This window comes from Rissa tridactyla, chromosome 1 (assembly GCF_028500815.1).
Source record: "Rissa tridactyla isolate bRisTri1 chromosome 1, bRisTri1.patW.cur.20221130, whole genome shotgun sequence".
NCBI lineage: Eukaryota > Metazoa > Chordata > Aves > Charadriiformes > Laridae > Rissa > Rissa tridactyla.
This window is the reverse complement of record NC_071466.1, coordinates 208307879-208327231: the sequence shown is the minus strand read 5'-3', so window position 1 is coordinate 208327231 and position 19353 is coordinate 208307879. Positions and strand designations below refer to the sequence as shown.

At 39.7% G+C, this 19353-nt stretch overlaps 1 protein-coding gene across 4 annotated transcripts in view; it reads left to right on the top strand.

Annotated features, from left to right (window-relative positions):
• The window catches only part of CACNA2D1 (calcium voltage-gated channel auxiliary subunit alpha2delta 1), a 429793-nt gene that overhangs the window by 50609 nt on the left and 359831 nt on the right, over positions 1–19353 (top strand). For all 4 annotated transcript variants that reach the window (XR_008465561.1, XM_054196028.1, XM_054196020.1 and 1 more), the window contains exon 2: positions 4656–4737. Coding sequence is in view for 3 of the 4 variants with exons in the window: in XM_054196028.1 (XP_054052003.1) it covers positions 4656–4737 (82 nt within the window). In the remaining variant the exon portion in view is untranslated. The remainder of the gene's footprint in view (positions 1–4655; positions 4738–19353) is intronic.

Sequence of the window (19353 nt, the reverse complement as noted above, 5' to 3'; positions counted from 1 at the left end):
CAAGTTGGGAGAGTTGAGTTGCAGAAATGCTCATCTTAGACCTTGTAAATACTACTAATGAAGTTATTTAAATTCTTGTGGGAAGGAAAGAGTAATCATGATGAGTTTCCTCAGAGTTGTAGAATGCCATTTTATCATTTTTATTTTTGATAGTAATCTAGAGAAACCCTTTCTAAAGTATTACTTTTTATTATGTTGGACCCTGCCGTACTAGCTGCTATACAGGCAAGTAAGAAAAGGACAGTTTCCACTATAGAAGGTCTAATATTTAAAGGAAAATATACAGTCAGTACTGCAAGAAGCATTATTATTTACATTTAAGTTACAGCTGGGGAGTGAAATTGCCATTAATTAGAATGAAGGTGGATTTCTTCCTATTCCATTTTACCCTAACCTGCCTAAAAGTCAAATGTGTAGCTTAGCTGTGCTGGAGAACGTGAACTAGGAACCAAAATTGTCCAGGGCTCCTATAGAGGCAATGTAGGAGGTAGGTAGGTCAGCTCACCTGGCTGAGAGAGAACGGGTCACCTCTGGGGATGCCTTTTTCTATAGACTGAAGCAGGGGCCTAGTTTAATTGCAAAACTAAAACAAAAAAAAGAAAACAAAAACTAGTCTAGGTGACTAGCTTCAAAAGGCAAGGTGTGGAGGCAGGAATTCTAGACAATATATAAGAAGTATTTATTGAAAAATCAGGAATGTTTTTGTGAGTTAAAGAGGAAAATGATCCATATTTCAGTTACAAGTAATAGTAGTAGCAAGTAATTCATGCTTTTAAGGGTTACTTCTTCCAAAAATTCAAGTTTAACCAACTAACTAATATATCATCTCACCATTCCAGTTTCCTTTTAGGACAGAAAGGAATATATCCAGTAAAAATACAAAGCAGTGGGAAATGAAAAAAGTCAATTTAAAAATCAATCCTCCCTGTTTTTTTCTATCAACTCCTCTTAGAAATAACACCTAGAATTTTTATAACTGAAATGGATCATAAAAAAATCTCAGTATGTTCAGTTATTTATTTTATGCTTTTGAAAACACTTTTGGGTAATGGGTTTCACTTTTTCAACTTTCATATACCTCATTCTTTCACACAAAAAAAATAGAAACCTTTCAAAGATGGAAGATGATAGCATTTTTTTTTGTTTTTGTTCATACTCATGCTTATGAGCTGGTACTGTTCTCACTAATACGCATGATGGGCTTAAAGCTATGGTAAACATAATATACCATAAGAGGTGATTTTTAACACACTGATTTCTATACAGAACTAAATGTTTATATAATATAAGGGCTTCGTGGAGATTTAAACCAGGAAGTTAATTTATTTTACACCAGACTTTGGAAAGCAAAGTACAGAAGGAAAGGTTTGGGAGCACTAAAACAATAATGGAATCAATTGTAATAGTCAATGAAAATGTAATTAGTCCCTAAATCCCAACATACATCACTTTCATGTGGCCATGTTAGAGATGTAGGATGTGAATGAGCAAAGAAATAAGGCAGCAAGAGTACTCTTGGTCACTCAAATCGTGCTGGAAACAAGTCACTAAAGAATGGCAAAATAGCCTGAAGATTGGTCAAATCACACAAAGGGTAAGAAGTATCAGGAAAGATCTAGAGAAAGGGCTGCTCAGTTAGACCTGTTGAAATATTGTGTCCATCTGAAGGTCTTTCCTGTAGCATTCTTTGTTTTATAAGTGTTTAATGAGATGTTAAACCCTGCAGCAGAGAGTTGTGGTGGAGCACTGGAGGACAAACTCATGGAATCTCCAGTCTTTTTACTCATTCTGCTACCACTCCCTGGCTTTCTCAGGATTTGTGAAGATAGTGGGGGATATACCAAGTTAAGAGGTAGGCCCATTTTGAGGTAAACCTCTTTTCACATTGCTATGTTGAGGTGGTACCTCTGGAAACGACATATCAGTAAGATTTCCATTGAAGACACTTGGTAAAGCCCTTCTTCCAATACACACTCCTGTAGTTTGCCATAAAAAGGCTCTATTGGTAGTGAAGGGGTTTACCCTTACTAATTCATTAGCAGTTTATTGCTAATCAGCTATGAGATGACTGAATTCTTAACAACTGTTCTAGTACCTATCAGTCCTTTTGAAGTGACAGGGAGTTTATCCCAGTAAGCACTTTGTACATTCCATGTTACACTTTTTTTTACAACTTTCATAATTTTCTGTGAATCGTTTTTCTTCATGGAGAATCCAGTGAGTATTTTGTACAGTGGAACTCCTCCTGTCAAGACTTTGGAATATTTTATTTAGAAGCATTGATTTTACAGTCTTTTAAGAGTTTTTTAAAGCTTGGCCCAAATTAGAAAAAATACCTGCAAGCTAAAAATATTGTTCATGGAGATCTACATAATCACAACCTGTGTGATAAGTTCTCCCCTTGCATTATTGATTTGGCGTACATAGTTGTTCAATCAATATAGTTTTCTTCCAAAAATTTTGGGATTATAGCTCAGCATTCTGCCATCTGGACTAGAAGTCGGTCTTCGTTGAGTGCACTGAGAAGATTTTCAAGGGTAGACAATCTTCTGAAAGCCTTTTGCCCCTGGGAACCAGATCAATTAAAATTGCTCAGTGATGAATGAAAGTAGTGAAATAATTTCAGTCTAAATTTCCATTCCTTTTTTTTTTTTTTTTTTTAATTCAGGGTGTTTGAATATATGTGGTTTTATATGTCTCTAACACCTGGAATCCAGTGAAGAAATAATGGAAGTGCTGTACAGACAGAGTGAAATCACTGTTCTTTATCCAAAGATTTGTAAGGGAAAAATAAAGATACGACACAATAGAAAATAAAGGATATGGCACAATAGACAATAGATGAGCGTGTTAAACAAACCAGGCCAGGGGCTGGAGGGAGGATGAAAACAGTTGTATCATGGGCAGAAGCTATGGTTAAAGAGAAACCATGATTAGGACTTGCTAGTTCAATTTCTGCAACAGATTTTTTTGTGAAGGCCTCAAAGATATTTTGAGCCAACCCTTAAAAAAGGTGTTGTTTACTGTGTCAGAGTTTTCGCTTGTGGCAAATAGGATTCATATAGAATTCATGAGAGACAGTTTATTGGTTGGAGAGAGACCCATTATTGATTGAGAAGAGGGATTTTTCTTGAATCTGGCACTGAATCTCAGTACCTTCCTGTCTAGGTACTTCCCATCCCTAGCTGTGCACCTTTTGGGCTTCCAGAAGGTCCATCACGCTAAGTGTCATAGCCCCAAATCTTTTGTGTTTGGATAACTAATTGCTTTCTTCAAAAGCATGAGGAAGGATCCTTTAATAAAGGTAACCAAGTTACAACCCCGTGATAGAGATTGCGCCCTTTTAAGATATAGTTTGTGGTTTAACAAAAAATGTATTAATGGCCATGGAAATAAGGAGTAAAATCAGTCCTCCATGTCCTCTCTTAATCTTCCAAATTTTCCATATTGCAGCAAAAAAGAGTCTCTCTTTTTCCTGTCTTTTTTACTTTCATGAATAATCTAAGCAGTCATTCGTTGGGCATCAGATTAAGGCTAGGAAATGGCTAGGATAAATACGTGTATCTGTTCCAGGTCTCAGAGCAGAGAGCTATGATAGTGACAAGGATAGATGAGTTGGAGTTCAAACTTTCTGGCTAGGCAAGCGATAGAGCCTTCTTCTGAACATGGACCTCACTGGAACAAACTTGTACCATGGCTCCTTTCCTACGACAAAACGTGACATGGCACAGAAACATAAAAACTGTATTGGATCCAATGCTTTTCCAAAGAGTCAGGTTTACTGGGCACGGGGAGCTGAGCATGCACACCAGCAAATCCCCGCCTGTTCCCTGGTGAAAAACAGCAGCCAGGCGCAGATGCGTGTTGCCAAAACAGCTTGTGCCACCTGTGCCCGCTGCTGTCTGTCCTGCTGCTCCTTTCTTGGAGTGTCCAGAGAGTGGCTATAGATCAGAAGATTTATTCTGGTTTGTCAGCCTGCTCCCAGTTGCTGTTTTTTGCTGCTTTTGCTATCTGTTGTGAGAGGGACCTCAAAGCCCTCAGGAAAGGTGGTGGTGGGAGTGAGCTGCAGGTGAGGCAGGTTGTCCTGGCAGGCAGAGAACCAGCTCTGTTGCGGTGACCTTTGCTACAGCTAGTAATAGATAGGGTAGCCTGCTTGGTTTACAGCCAGCTTAGTGCGATGGCCACCACAGAACACTGTATGAGAAGAATCAGGTCATCAAGGCTGGGGAGAGGCTCTATTGAAAAAAGAAAAAAAAAAAGGAAAAAAAGAAGGTAACTGAGGCTCTATCACATTTGGAAATAGACCTCGGTACTCGTCAACAAGAGGCAGCTAAAGTGATACACTTGATGGTGAAGACAGTGTCTGTCCTGGAGAGCATCTGACAAACTCCAGCTGATGAAAAGTAAAAGAACAAAAAAAGCAAGTGGCTTAGATTTGAGGCAGCAAAAGACCACCAGGGTGTAGCTTGAAGATTTTGGTCCATAACAAGCTTATTATTTTGTAGTAATCAAAGACAAGTCTTGTACATTTTGTATTCAATTTTATCAACATATGTCACCATATTCTGACTTTTTCCCCTTTCATATAATTGTATGCAAGTTCCATGTGCCAGTGGTCTGATTGGATGTCTGTCTTTTCTTTTTGGTTTCTGTAGGATAAAATCATGGGTAGACAAGATGCAAGAAGATCTCGTAACATTAGCACGAACTGCAAGCGGAGTGGATCAGCTTGCTGCGGTGAGTAAGAAGATGCACCTTAGACCACAATAACTAGGAAGGAAAGTGAATGGTGTGCAGCATCTAGGCATTACAATCATTTCATCCCAACATAGTAAAAAGATTTTGGGGAATTAAACTCTGCAGTGCTTACTGAGAGAGAAATGGATAACACGGGCATCCATCAGTCCACTCTCTTAATGTTACAGCACTTGCTCATTGCTAATATTTAATCAGTTTTTCAGTATTAGACATAAGGCTTACCATTGTTGCAACACTTCCACCTGAAACCAGAGCTTTTATGCTATATGTTTGTCAAATATGGTATCCAGGAAGCAAGCAGTGGAAAATTCTGCTCTCTGTTAACAAGGGAGACTATTTTTCTGATACATATTTCCTGAAATGAGGCAGCTCCTGGTTAGAAGAAACATACATAAGAATGAAAACCACTTTTATTCAGCTGTTCCAATTTCAGCCAAAGTGTGTGTTGGGGAAGAATTTACAATTCTTCTGTCATTGAGAAGAAGCTTTTGTGCTACATTCCGTTCACAAAAGGTAAAAACACATCTGAGATTACAGAAAAATGAAATCACAATTCAGAAAATGTCAGGATTACACTGCCTATACAACTTGGTGTGTATACATCACGATCCACTTGATCATACATTTCCCTCTCCTCATCCCCGCATGAATCCCGTGGCCACTTCTGTGAACCAATGGGTCTCTGGACTGACGTAGAATGAAGGGAAATTTTGCTGTTACATCAGGAAAAGTTGTTATTCTGTCAGCCAGCAGAAGCCCTTGGCGTTGGGGAGCTGAACATGAAGCCGTGAGATGTGGTTTTCAAACGTCACAATCTCCCTAAATGATCCATGAAATGAATAGCAGCTGTGTTTCAAAGCCATTAAGAAACACACAGAAACATCAGGTGTGAAGTTTCTCAGATTGAACACTGTATATTAACGTATTCTTTTGACCTTAATGACTTTTTGCCCAGACATCCATGTGTTTCATGTGAATCCTGCCCCAGAAGGACATTTTCTCCTTACCAACTATAAGAGGAGGCTAGCTGACTAACTCAAATGTCCCCATTTACATGTGGAAGCTTCAGTTTAGATGAGATCACCCCTGCCCTATAGAAGCAAGGGCTGTGTCACTGCATGTACATGAGGAACATAAATGAGTTTATTTTAGTTCTGGCCTTTCCTCATTTGAGCGCTTTGTATTGCAACACAATTAAAGTTATATGCTTTAGATGCACTTTTTATCTTAGAAAACCCCAAACAAACTGAAAACAAGATCTTGACACAAAGCGTCAGATAGATTGATACACACATGAGTTTCCAGCATACCAGAATAGGATCTCAACAGCACAGAAATATCTATCACTTGAGCTTTCTGGGGAAACCGTAAGGTTTACCCAGCGTGGAACACTGATGGTAGTTTTTGTAGGTGGATTTCGCAGGGATCTGCTGGCAGAGACCAACAAGGCTTGTGAATCATGTCTCCCTCTCCAGGTTTTGTTGAGGGGTTTCTGCTAAGAGAAGGGAGGGCCCTTTTTGCTCATCTGCTCTAGGTGTGATCTGTTCTCTTCTGAACTCGCGGTGCCTCTTTTTCCCCATTGTCTTCTCATTCAGTATCATACCTCTGATCCACCACTGGACTTTCCATTCCATTCCTGCTGTTCTGTGTGAGCTACCTTTCATGTCTCCTCAACATATTCTGTTTCTGTCTCAGTTTCTACCTTTGCTGTCTGGCCAGTCTGCCTTTCTCCCTTACATTGACTTCTTATCTCTATTTTAGAATCTCTCTCCTCAGCTTTTTCCAGTGCAGCGCCTCTCCCTCGACTCTTTAGTTTGCCTTAGCATTTCCAAAACATTCTGTCCAGGTGTGTGTGGCCAGCCTGCCCCAGTGCTCCTATTGCATCTCTTCTCTTTCACAGCTATTCTTCTTCCCCCTTCTCACCTTTCGCTCCATCACTAGTTCTCGGTCCCAGACCTGTAATTTTCTCCTGTATTCTTTTTCTATTTCTCCTTCCCTTCCAGTCTCTTCTGTCCTTATTCTTTGCCTGCCATTTTTTCAGTTTGTTATCTCCTACTTTCATATACCTATCTCTTGCCCTTCGTTCTTTGTTAAGTTTTCATCTTCTCTTTCTCCCACTGCTGAGACCACAAGGGTGTAGAGATCACTTGTGAGACCACAGCAAGCCTGAACTTTAGCTGCAGAGGTATGACGTTCTCTAGGAGTGATGCTCTCTGGGTTGGAATACACCTCTGTGTAGGTTCTCAGGGATTTGGCTGATGAAATCTCTTCAGTGACCTGTAGGTGCTTTTCAGGCTAAAATTTGTTAAACACCAAGGATCTTTGAACACACATGTTGAGTTTTTAATCTATAGTGCAGGAGCAGTAGGGTATTTCAAAGGGAAATGAGTTGCAGAGGATTTCTAACTTCAGCAAAACAATGAGTTAATGTCTCCACCATTTTGCCTGGCATTTCCATGCAAAGACTACCGAGTAAAATAGATAATGAGAAGCCAAGAGATTGACGCTGTCACTCTTTTTTTCCCTGAGGAAAATGTTAGTTTATGTAGTTAATATTCAGCAAATTTACTAGCTGCTAAAACAGTCTTACAATGAGAACTGCTGGGCAAACATAATAATACATAGTGCTACCAGCCCCACTTAAAGTATACCACAGTGACATTCACGCTGAAGAAAAAGATTAGTCTGTGAATACCGTAGGTAAGTTTCTTTTTGAAAGTCAAAATTTAGAGCAAACTTCAAGGAAATAATATGTTGTCTCACAGGGTATCCACAAGGTGGTCAGTATGTGCTTGTAATCCTAGGATTAAAAGCATGAAAGGGGGATGTTTCCATGTAAAATAGCCTTCTGTATCAAAGCCATTTGTTTGACCTGAATTGCATGATGTCTTTCTCTAACCACAAGGTTTTAATTAGCTCTCTTGCCTGCAAGGGAGAATGCAAAGCCCTGAGAGGTGTGAGCCATGAAGTCTCTCCTTTTTTCTTGTTTACAGGCTATTGTCACTTTCCCATTTTTGAACGGCATCCTTTTTTTTTTGTCTGCTTGCTGCCTATTAACAGTTAGTCAAGTCTCTTCTGAAATAAACCACAATCTTGGAAAAACAGAGACTGCAAGACATTAAAAACAGCATGCTTGCACGCCTGTCATTTTTATTCACAGAACTTGCCTTCAGTTGCTCAAGCTTTAAAAATACTTAACAGTCAGAGTGAATTTGCAGCTTTTTTTCTGATTATTGCTCCTTCTAACTCCAGAATTGTTTAGACCAAGGCTGTAGCGTTCACGTGTTTGGAAAACTTCAAAAAAGAAATAAAGTTGTTTGTTTTTTCTTCTCCTTCTCCCTTCAAAAGCAGAATGACTAATACAAAAAGAAGGAGCAGACTGCTCCTATTGTAAAACAGTAGATGTGACTTTCTGTGAACAGCTGTAGAAGAAGAGTGTGTAGGGTTGGCAAGCTGTACTTTGGTCAGACAGGTTTTTGGTAGGAGAAATGTCTTTCCTTGTTCTAGGGAAAATCAATCTTAATTTGGCCAAGCGATGAGGTTAAAGCTCAGAGCAAGGGCGTGTAACAGATAATAACCTTTAAAAAGCCTGGCCAACCTCTCCCTGGACTCAGGGAAAGAATTCAGCTGATTCAGCTGAATTGACAATCTGTGTCTGCTTCATACAATTGAGTCTTTTATGAAGATCTCTCAAGTGACCAAGATAGATACAAGTGACCACTTCCCTAGTCTGCTGGCCACACTATTTCTAATACAGGCCAGGATGCTGTTGGCCTTCTTGGCCACCTGGACACTCTGCTGGCTCATATTCAGTCAGCTGTCAACCAACATCCCCAGGCCCTTTTCCACCAGGAAGCTTTCCAGCCACTCTTCCCCAAGCCTGTACCACGGGGTTGTTGTGACCCAAGTGCAGGACCTGGCACTTGGCCTTGTTGAACCTCACACCATTGGCCTTTGCCTGTTGATCCAGTCTGTCCAGACCCCTCTGTAGAGCCTTCCCACACTCAAGCAGATCAACACTCCCACCCAACTTGTTGTTGTCCGCAAACTTACTGAGGGTGCACTCGATCCCCTCATCCAGATCATTGATAAAGATATTAAACAGAACTTGCCCCAGTACTGAGCCCTGGGGAACACCACTGGTGACCGGCCACCAACTGGATTTATTTCCATTCACCACCACTCTTTGGGCCCGGTCATGCAGCTTGTTTTTAACCCAGACAAGTGTACGCCTGTCCACACCATGAGCAGCCAGCTTCTCCAGAAGAATACTGTGGGAAATGGTGTCAAAATCCTTACTGAAGTGTAGGTAGACAAAGCACAAAGGAAACATCATCTTTAATTTACAGGTGTGCCTTTACTCACCAATTGATCTTTGCCCTGAAGAGAGAATCCTGATCCAAACAAGAATTGAGCTCAGATTTTAATTTTTCCATTTAGAGCTTTAACTCCAGACCATTCTTCCTCTGAATTAGTTGTGATAAATACTGCTTTGCTGATATGAATCAACACGAATACTAGTACCATCTAAACCTAAGTTCTGTTATCAGTGACATCGATCATGTAGTACCTCCTTGTGTCCTTCAAGTCTTATCTATACTGTCTGGGAGTGCTCTCAAAATAGTCTTCCAAAAAGAATTTTAAAGCATGTTTTTAAATACTAGGTTTTTTGACATTATTAGGAGTTCAGGTGAGATCTGGAGAACTCCAACTTGGGTTTTATACCAATATAAAATCCTCATTACAATAATGCAAAGATTTCTTCAATTAGGCAGGAAGTCGGGATTCAGGATGCCAAAACACTCAGCTGGTTGAAAACTGGCAGGGCTTCACTGACTTCAGTGGATTACACTGATTTACATTTGCTAAGAATCACGCCTAACAACATTTAATTTACAATTCAAGCAGGTAAAAAGTACTTTGAAAAAAACCCAAACAAACATTTTTACACAAGAAAGAGGCTATAGCTTGATCCTACTGCTGCTGTAGTTCCCCAGCTGAAAAGTGTATTGTTGGGTCCTTTCTATGATTTAACATATTTTTTTTTCCCTAGAAGAGCAAAGGGAATGTTTATAAGAAGGTGTTCCATATACAACAACTTGAGACTTGAAAGCAGGAATAGAGTATACACAGGAAAATCTTTGTTAAGGAGGTACAAGATGTCCAACGTGCTTCTTTAAATGTCTCTCAACAAAGGCACAGCTTAGTATATGCCCTTTAATGTCATAAATATTGTGTTTTTAAATAAAAACCCCCAGTCATGTAATTGTGCTTTCAACTTAAAAAGGTTCATGTAACTTTGTCTTACTCATGAGCTCTCTGTGCTGTCAGGCATTATGAAGCTGCTGGAAATGATATGCAGTTTCTACAGAACAAATAGACTTCTAGTAAAAAATAGGAAGGAATAGAGAGCACCTTAACAGAATTTTAAAATCCAAGTAGCAAAATAAATATTGAGGATGTATCAGATCTCAGTAGCTTAATTTAGCAGTAAGCATTATGTCTTAGTAAAGGCAAAAAGCTGCACACAAAGTTCAAAGTCACATTCTATACCTATATTCTATACCTATATTCTGTACCTACCTCAGCACGCAGTAAAAAATACGTGAAGAGCCTACTGAACTACAGAATTAAGTAAATAAATAGTCCCATTTTGATGGAGGTATGCTCAACTTCCATTTTTACATAGACCTTTCACAGCAAAGGCCCAGGATTAAGCTAATTGACAGCTCTTTTAATGTAATAAACTACAACAAGTAGGCTTCTGACTTCCAGCTCCTAAAATACCTCTAGGGACAGCGGAGAGGAGGAAGGGATCCCTGCAGTACCCAAGAAAGGAGGACCTCGGAGCACAGAACATGCCTTGTAGCAATGCAAGAGCTTGTCTGTTCCAAACTGATTGAAGAGAATCCTCTTTTACATAAACACCGTATTAAAAATGTGGGTCTGTTGTAAGAGCTTTGACGTGACAAACACACTGGAGCTTCACTATGACTGCTACAGCAAAAAAATGTCATCTTGCACTGGGCAACCTTTTCAAGCAATGGCATAATTGAACGATACAGCAGATAGAGAGGCAGTTCCAAGGAAATTTAGTCTCTGAATCTGTTTCCTTTTTGATACGTTGCTGGAAAAACAATCCATGCACGATGTTCATAAGGCATGCTGTTATTACAGTCCCAGGAGCTGTAGGGTGAATCCGTATAGACTGACTTGGCCTTTAAATGGTATTCATACTGAGATAGAAATACCGTTTTTTTCCTCCAAAATGAGAGAGAACTAGAAAAGGATATTTGATATATGGTGAAGAGTTCCATTCACAGAATGAGTCCACCAGCAACTGTTAGGAATTTTTTTTATTTATTTTATCTCTTGAATGCTGTTTTATAATAATTAGCTCTTTCTTGCTGAACAGCCAGCCGAGGTTCTGCATGAGCACATTTCCTCCATTGCTCAGTGTGAGGTCTATGTGCCTAACGCACAGATGGTGTGAGTCTGCTGAAGCGCTCAGATTGGCAGCAGATCCCCAGTCCGTGCTTCTAGCTTTTCAGGTCTTGGTCAGTCTCCAGAGTTTAACTGAGATGAGTGACTTGTAAGAGAGACCGGTCGCTGATTTGAACTGCCCCGGAGTAGGGATGTTCAGGAAAGCTTCCTTCTGCCAGAAGGAATTATAACCTCGGGGTAATTTTCTGTTGGACTCATTGCAGATTTTAGCTAAGATAGTGTTGTGTTCTAGAGGCTCTATAGAGAGAGGCATTCCACTACCTCATTACCTATAGAAGCTGTCATATATCACTTGCCTTGTTCTCTTCATTACCTTTATAGAGGTCCGTGCAAGGGGAGGCTTTAGCAACTTACTTGAACTTAATGTAAAATGTGTATCTGCATGAATTCTTCCTACTGTCATAGGCCGTCTGAAATTCCTGCCTCAAAAGGCCGTTTGACAGACAAGTTAAAAATAAAAGTTTTCATTCTTACTATTTTTCTCTATGATGGGCATGATACTTATGTGGCTCTTTATTTAAAATCATAATGTTAAAGGGATAAATTAACAAAGGCTTTATATAAATTTGAGATTATTTATTAAAAAAATTAAGCTGATTCATAGAATTGAAATTTCAACTTTTTTTTACCAGCTTTATTACTTTCTTTTTTTTTTTTTAAATACTATATTTATCAGGTTGGATTCAGTTTGAATATGCTTTAGCCAGAGGCGAAGTTTTGTACCTCATGCTATTCTCTGATGGACTACCAGATGGACCTAGGGTATATATGGCAAAGTTCCAGAATATATTAGGTTCACCCTTTTTAAGGTTGAAGTAGTAGAGAGGTTTATGATTAAGAAAAATATAAAGAAGAAATGCGAGAACTTTTGTTTTTGTTTTTGTTTTTTTTTTTTTTAAAGTGGGTTTTATTTTAAGAATAACAACCCAAATAAATACATTTGGTTTACATTTCCGTGGAGATCTTGTCTATGGTTTTTGTAAGTCTGAATTTCACTTGGCTGTTCTGATTGCCATAGATTCTGAGAGGTTTGTCACTGTTTTGACCCTGAATTTTAAGAGACTTTTTACTTCTGACCAATAAAATATTAATATATTGGTGTGCATTCTTCATCCTTCTTCACGCCTGAAAATGGAAAATGTAACTAATACCACAACACTTGGAGGCACAACTTGCACAAGTGTAAAGCTGTTCTCTGTGTGCCCTGGGTAAATTCTCCAGTGCTTCAAGAAAGGAAAGCTTAAATGAGTTGAATATAGGAATTAAGTAAACTTTCATATTCAGTGAACAAATTTTGACACTCAGTGAAATTCACAAGATCTCAAGTCACAAAAATATTGTATCCTTCTTCTTTTGTCTCTTTTTGTTGTTCTCAATGGAACAAAAGACTAAATCACTTTTTTTAACATCAAATAAAATAGAGAGGAATTCTTATCCTCATAAAAAAGATTCAACTAAATTTTGAAGAGTCATTTTGAAATTAAAATTAAAAAAACCCACAAGTGTGTTGAAGTTGTTGAAGCACTTCTCGTACCCTCATTGGGCAGCTGGTTTTATATATGCTGAAACTTCCCTGAGTTCAGGGCATTTTTATGAGTGGTGCTGGTAGGTCTGTAACTGCAGTTTTCTGTGAAAGTGCACTTTGTTACGTTGTTTTTCTAAGAAGCAGGAGAAAAACCTGAAAGCAAGGGAACAACTCCTTAATTTTTTGAAATGCTTTCAGAAATGAGTTATAAAATAGATAGTTTACCAGAAAGTGGGATTGGACGAGTGGAATTTGTGTGAGGCTGGTGTTCTTAAAAGCTGGAATTCTTTCTAAGCATAAATTGGCTATTGTACACTATTTACATTTGTGTCTTTTGTTTCATCCCTAAGGCGAGGGCACCAGTTTGCTGTCTGAGTGGGGTGTGGTGAAGGGAAGTGAGGGCAGGATTACTTTTATAATGGAATTATGAAAGGGTTGGTAGAATGAAACATGGGCATTTCAGGTATTCATTGAGAAGCTGGAGTCCATTTACCAGAATTAAAATAATGTATGAGGTGGGCTAGGCTGGTTAGACATTCCTAAAATACAGTAACAGATTTTTTCGTAATACGGTATTTATAAAGGGATGTCCCATTTGGGGTATACCACTGCCACTGCTGTGTTCTATGTGCAACCAAATACCAAAGCTGCAGGCATTAAAAATAGAATACCCTCCAAACTAAATTCTGTTGAGTTTACACATTGCTAACCAATGTCGAGATGTCAGGAAAATTAAATCACTTTTAAAAATGCAGTCTGGGAAATTTGAAGACACATCTGCAAGTTCTCTTTGTAATCCAAATGGAAATTAAGAGATTGTCAAAATACAGGGAGCCTCATTTATTATTTGCAGATGCTACTCTCCCTCTGTTCCCTTAGCAATAAACTGGCATTTTGAAGAGTTCCTTCTTCCAGCAAGCAAAATCAGCTGTAAGTCGCTGAGAATAAGTGGCTGCATTAGCAAAGCTTGCTCAGGCTCAAGGGAAGAGGTGGCCTAATATTACCATAGTTTTAATTACTATTTGATGATCTGAATAATCTTTGGGCAAAGCACTGTTCTTGGTTCATTTGTAACTTTTCATTAGCATTAACATTAATAAAATCTATCCTTTTGGTGCCTACGTTCAGATAGTTTTCATAGAAACTGAGAGCAAATCAAAGATTTTCCTTAAAAAAACCCCACACACCAAAACCAAAAAACCTGAACATTATAGTTAACCAGTTTCCAAGTCCTGCAGTTAGTAAAATACCCAAAAGACTCTGCTAGTTCCCAATGACTTAAAATTACCTTTGGGAAGAGAGTCAGTAGGTGTTAAATTGCATTAAGAGCAGGTGAGGCAGGACAAAATTTCCTTTGAATAAGTGAGTTTGAAAAATTACATAAGTACCCACCTCAAAATATGCCAGAAATGCAGAAGAAATGCGAAACATTTTCTTCCTATTGTTCTTCTGTTACAAGAAAGATTCAGTTGTACATGTTGTACTCATCATGAGTTGGGATTTTTGGGTTCTCATCCAGTCCCAGCTAAAAGCCTGAGCTAAAACTGCTGTGAAACCAATAAATGATGTAGTCTTGTTACTTAATACCGCATTGCTATCACTATGAAATGAAATTGAATGCCTTAAAATACATTTTTCCTACAAAGGGGGATTTTTAGATCTGTTTTTGATCTTTGTACAACAGCAGAGGTACAAAGCCAAACTCATGTTTTGTGAAGGTTTGAATACAAAGTGATAATTATAAAAATTACTTCTTAATTTTAAAGTCCTCTAGACTACTTTGTTAATTATCAACAGTCAAAAGTGTCTGATGATTCCATCCTACAAAGTATCCCTGATTATCTGCTTTCCTTTGAGTAGGCACCTGAGTGGGCCAGTTGACTCTGGCACTACTTATACTCTCTGCGATGCTAACTGAGGTGTAAGTGCTCCCAACATCTTGCAGAATTCAACCTGAATGTATTACTTAAGAATGAACTCTCTCTGATATTTTTTTTTTCCTAATGTGCACATCACTACTATGATACATTACGGTTTTCAGAACATCAGCTGCCCTGTCACTTGTCACCCCGGATCTTTACAGCAGTCAGTGATCAAGCAAGTGATTCTGAAAAGCAACAGATACAGTAAACTGTTGGGGTGGTTTTTTCCTTTGTGTTGTTGCCATGAATTTCAAGAATGAAGGCATCTGTGAGTTGCTAAGGAGCAGCTGTAATATTATTTATACATTATATATAGCAGAGAGTAAGACATATTTCAAATACCCAGACTGATTTCTTTGAACATACAGAATGCTCCTTGGGAAGGAGCGTTTTTCAATGTGTTCCACAATGGATCACTTGTGATTCAAAGAAAAGAAATGTCTTGTGAGAAAAAAAAAATAATCTCTGGCACGTATTAGAAATAGAAAGTATTAGTATAACTTTGGAAATGGGATACGGTAGGAAGAAGATAGAATTTGCTCCCTCTGGCCAGATTATATAGTTGTTTGCAACTACTAAAAAATTGAGCTAAAGGAAAATATCTACAGTAACAAAAACTTAGCAAAAATAATCACTCACATGCATCGGAGTGGTTATTTCTTTTTTCTGACTTTTCCTGCTTCCACGATCTCTTCATATGTTTGGATGTCTGTCAAACAGCCCCCCGTCTCCACTTTTATTACATAAACGAGGACATGACATGTAACTTCATGGCACTCATAAAGCCAAAAAATTGAATTGTTGAATATGTGAGTGTTATTAGTTGATATTTCATTAGCTAAACAAAGTTATTAAAGCCGAAACTGTGATTCTCTAAAACATGTGGAATAATGTTGATAAAAGAATATAATTTTGTCTAAATATTTGTTTTGAAAATTGTAACATTACCCAATATTTCAATAAGAAATGTACTTCTATGTTTTCAAGCTAGATGATTCCCTTTGTATCAGGATGAAATACTAATATTTTTTTGGCTCAATCTGTACGATTTTGTTTTGGTTGGGGAGAGGGAGAATGGAGAGCAATGAATGAGCTCAGAGCTCAGCAACAACCTGGGCCAATTTGAAGTAGATGTTTAAATTAGAAAAACTCTTAAGTTATCCCATTAGCTACATTTTTATTGGATATTCTGATATGTTGTTTTGGTTTTGTTTGGTTGGTTGCTTTTTTACATTTTAATTCAATAAAAAATTGTAAGGCAAATCTCTTTAGTCTAGGTAAGAGTGAATAGAAATCACAGAATCATAGAATAGTTTGGGTTGAAAGTCACCTTTAAAGGTCATCTAGTCCAACTCCCCCTGCAATACTCAGGGACATCTTCAACTAGATCAGGTTGCTCAGAGCCCCGTCCAACCTGACCTTGAATGTTTCCAGGAATGGGCCATTTATTACCTCTCTGAGCAACCTGTGCCAGTGTTTCACCACCCTCATTGTAAAAAATGTCTTCCTTCTATCTAGTTGAAATCTACCCTCTTTCAGTTTAAAACCATTACCCTTTGTCCTTCCACAACAGGCCCTGCTAAAATGTTTGTCCTCATCTTTCTTATAAGCCCCCTTTAAGTACTAAAAGGCCACTGTGGCGTCTCCCTGGAGCGTTCCCTTCTCCAGGCTGAACAACCCCAGCTCTCTCTGCCTGTCCTTATAGCAGAGGTGCTCCAGCCTTCTGGCAATTTTTGTGGCCCTCCTCTGGACCTGCTCCAACAGGTCCATGTCTTTCCCGTGCTGTGGGCTGCAGAGCTGGATGCAGTACTGCAGGTGGGGTCTCACCAGAGCAGAGTAGAGGGGGAGAATCACCTCCCTCGACCTGCTGGCCACGCTTCTTTTGATGCAGCCCAGGATACGGTTGGCTTTCTGGGCTGCATGCGCACATTGTTGGCTCGTGTCCAGCTTTTTATTCACCCCCAATCCTTCTCAGCAGGGATGCTCTCAATCCCTTCATCCCCCAGCCTGTACTGATACCGGGGGTTGCCCCAACCCAAATGCAGGACATTGCACTTGGCCAGTAGGTTTGGCAGGCTCATAGAAGGCCAGTAAGTTGGTCAGGCAGGACTTGCCCTTGGTGAAGCCATGCTGGCTGTCTTGAATCACCTCCCTGTCCTCCATGTGCCTTAGCATAGCTTCTAGGAGGACCTGTTCCTTGACCTTCCCAGGCACAGAGGTGAGGCTGGCAGGTCGGTAGTTCCCGATGCTCTTGTATCAGAATGAATAAAGCTCTGGAAGTTCCTGTTCCTTTTGGTAACTATCAAGGTGACTTGGGTCCTTGTTCAGCCTTAAGTTTAGAAATCTCAAAGCTACATACATTTGTTAACACCCAGTTCCCAGCTAAATGTTAGCAAAGACCAAACATAATTCTTCAGTTCTTATTGGTTTTAGCAGAGAATTATACATTGAACAGAAGCAGCTTTGGTGTCCAGTGGCACCCAAAGCATTACACCCTGGATGGGATTTCAGAAGTTAACTTCAACCTGTCAGCTGGGCTGGACCCCAGCAGTGTCGCTCAGGCACCAGGGTATTTCTATGTCTTGTTCCCCAACAATCACGGCTCTGAATGCTCTTTTACTTTGAGGGCAGCTGTGTATCTAAGCTACTTCTCTGCATTTGTGATGTACTGTGCTGCAGCTAATAAGTCATCTGGGGTTGCTGGCACATGAAGTGTCTGTTGTAGAAGTAGGGGCTCTGGACGTGGCATCAGATTAGCTCTTTCACAGCCAAAGGTAATAAATTTTGGGTGGCTGCATGAAGAAACATGCAAGCACTTGTGAAAAGCGTTCTCCAGTTCTTCCAGTTCCAGGCAGTTAATGCTGAGATAACATAGTTTCTTTTGTGTATCTTCAACCTGAGTCCGGGAGGGAGGGGAGTTTTTAGCTCTGACTGCACAGTTTTAAGGGAGCTGGGTGCTGGTAACAGGGTCTGGCAGCAGCCTCAGACATGACAAGCAATGAACCAAGTCCAGGATTCAACCAGGGCCTCCAGGCAGGCATAAAAGGAGACAGGGCCAGGGGTGGGTTGGATACAGGGCTACAGTGTGGGTTCAACGACCATCCAATCGAGAGGACTGCAGAGGAGCTTTAACATACATCTGAGGGGTCCATCTAGGAGACAGAGTAACTATGGCGTAAGGCCAAGACCCATCCAGGGGATAGGGCTGGAGACAGGCATAACTACACCATAACTCAGGACTGGGCTGAAATGGAGCCCGTGGGCAGAGGGGTACAGGCACAGGTTCCCAGTGAGGCAGGTTATGGTCATTGAGGACTATTAGTGCCCCATGGTGACAGAAAGCAAGAGACTTTTTGGAAGGATCAAGGGGAATTGGCCATGGGAGACCCTCTCCAAAAGCAGGGAGTGGGCAGGAAGAGATTTATTTTCAAAACATTTATTTAAGTTTTACTCTGTTCTGAAGGTTTTTAAAAATGTATTTAATAAGTTAATTAATTTGGTACACAAGCTTGTAAAACCTATCTCCAGATTTCACAAGCACTCTAAGTATTTTGGTGTAGTCACTTTCAGAAAAGATGGAGGAAGACCTGCCACAAAGTTTTGGTTGATTTGGTGTCCCAAGCTCAGTAGTATCTTTGAGCAGTAGTTTTACTATCACGGTAATCTCCAGCTGGCCTAGACTGATTATAAAGAACTGATTGTTGACAGAGGCGTCCCATCAGCCTAGCTGACCTAAATGGTCTTGAAAGTAGTATTGAAATAATAACCACGTCAATATGTTTACCTTGTATAGAGAGTTATTACTGGAACTGTTATTTTGTTTCTCTGTTCCAAAGCATATTTCAAAGCAGGAAAAGATAGAGTGTTTTTGGTTAACTTTTGAAATTCTGGGTTTGAACTTCTGAAGATCTAGTCTCATACGACTTCTATGTCAATGAAAGTATTTAGTGATGGAACTGAGATTGCCATGTTCCTGTCCCACGTTTGGGCCCTCTGCCAGGTTGCCACTGCCTGAAGAAAAGGCTCCGTTGTTTTTTAAAACGGGAGGCTGACAGTTTCAAACAGACAGACAAATAAACAGGCAAAGGAACTCTATTGTAGTTTAGAAAAGTTCAACATGAATTCTTATTCCTTGTTATTTGGGTAATCTGTGTAAACAGCGTCAAGACCACAGGTCCAAAGCACAGATAATTTATTACTCTCAGGAACTTTTTCTGAGTGCAATAAAACATGAGGGCTATTCAAATAAAATGTCAATGTTCCAGTGGGCCCCAGTGCCTGCCACAACGTAGCGAGAGCCCTGCAATGAAGGTGCATCTTTCATTCTCTCTCAATTTGTATAAAATGTTTGACTTTCCCTCACGAATCTTATAGAAAGCAAAGACAATGTCTCTTTGTGGGAGATGTATAAACGTGTCCTTGAAGGCTGAGTGGAGTGGGGCATGTTCTGCTGAGGAGCTGGCAGGTTTTCCAATCTTTACTGCATTCAGCTAGTGTCCTTCTTGTGTTGTTTCATCCTAATGTGACTCTCCCCATCATATTCTCTCCCCTAAAACCTCGCGGTTCATTATACCAGAATAAATATTGAGCATTTAGAAAGCAAATTTAATACATTCCTGCCTCGATAAAGACGTGCATGGCTAT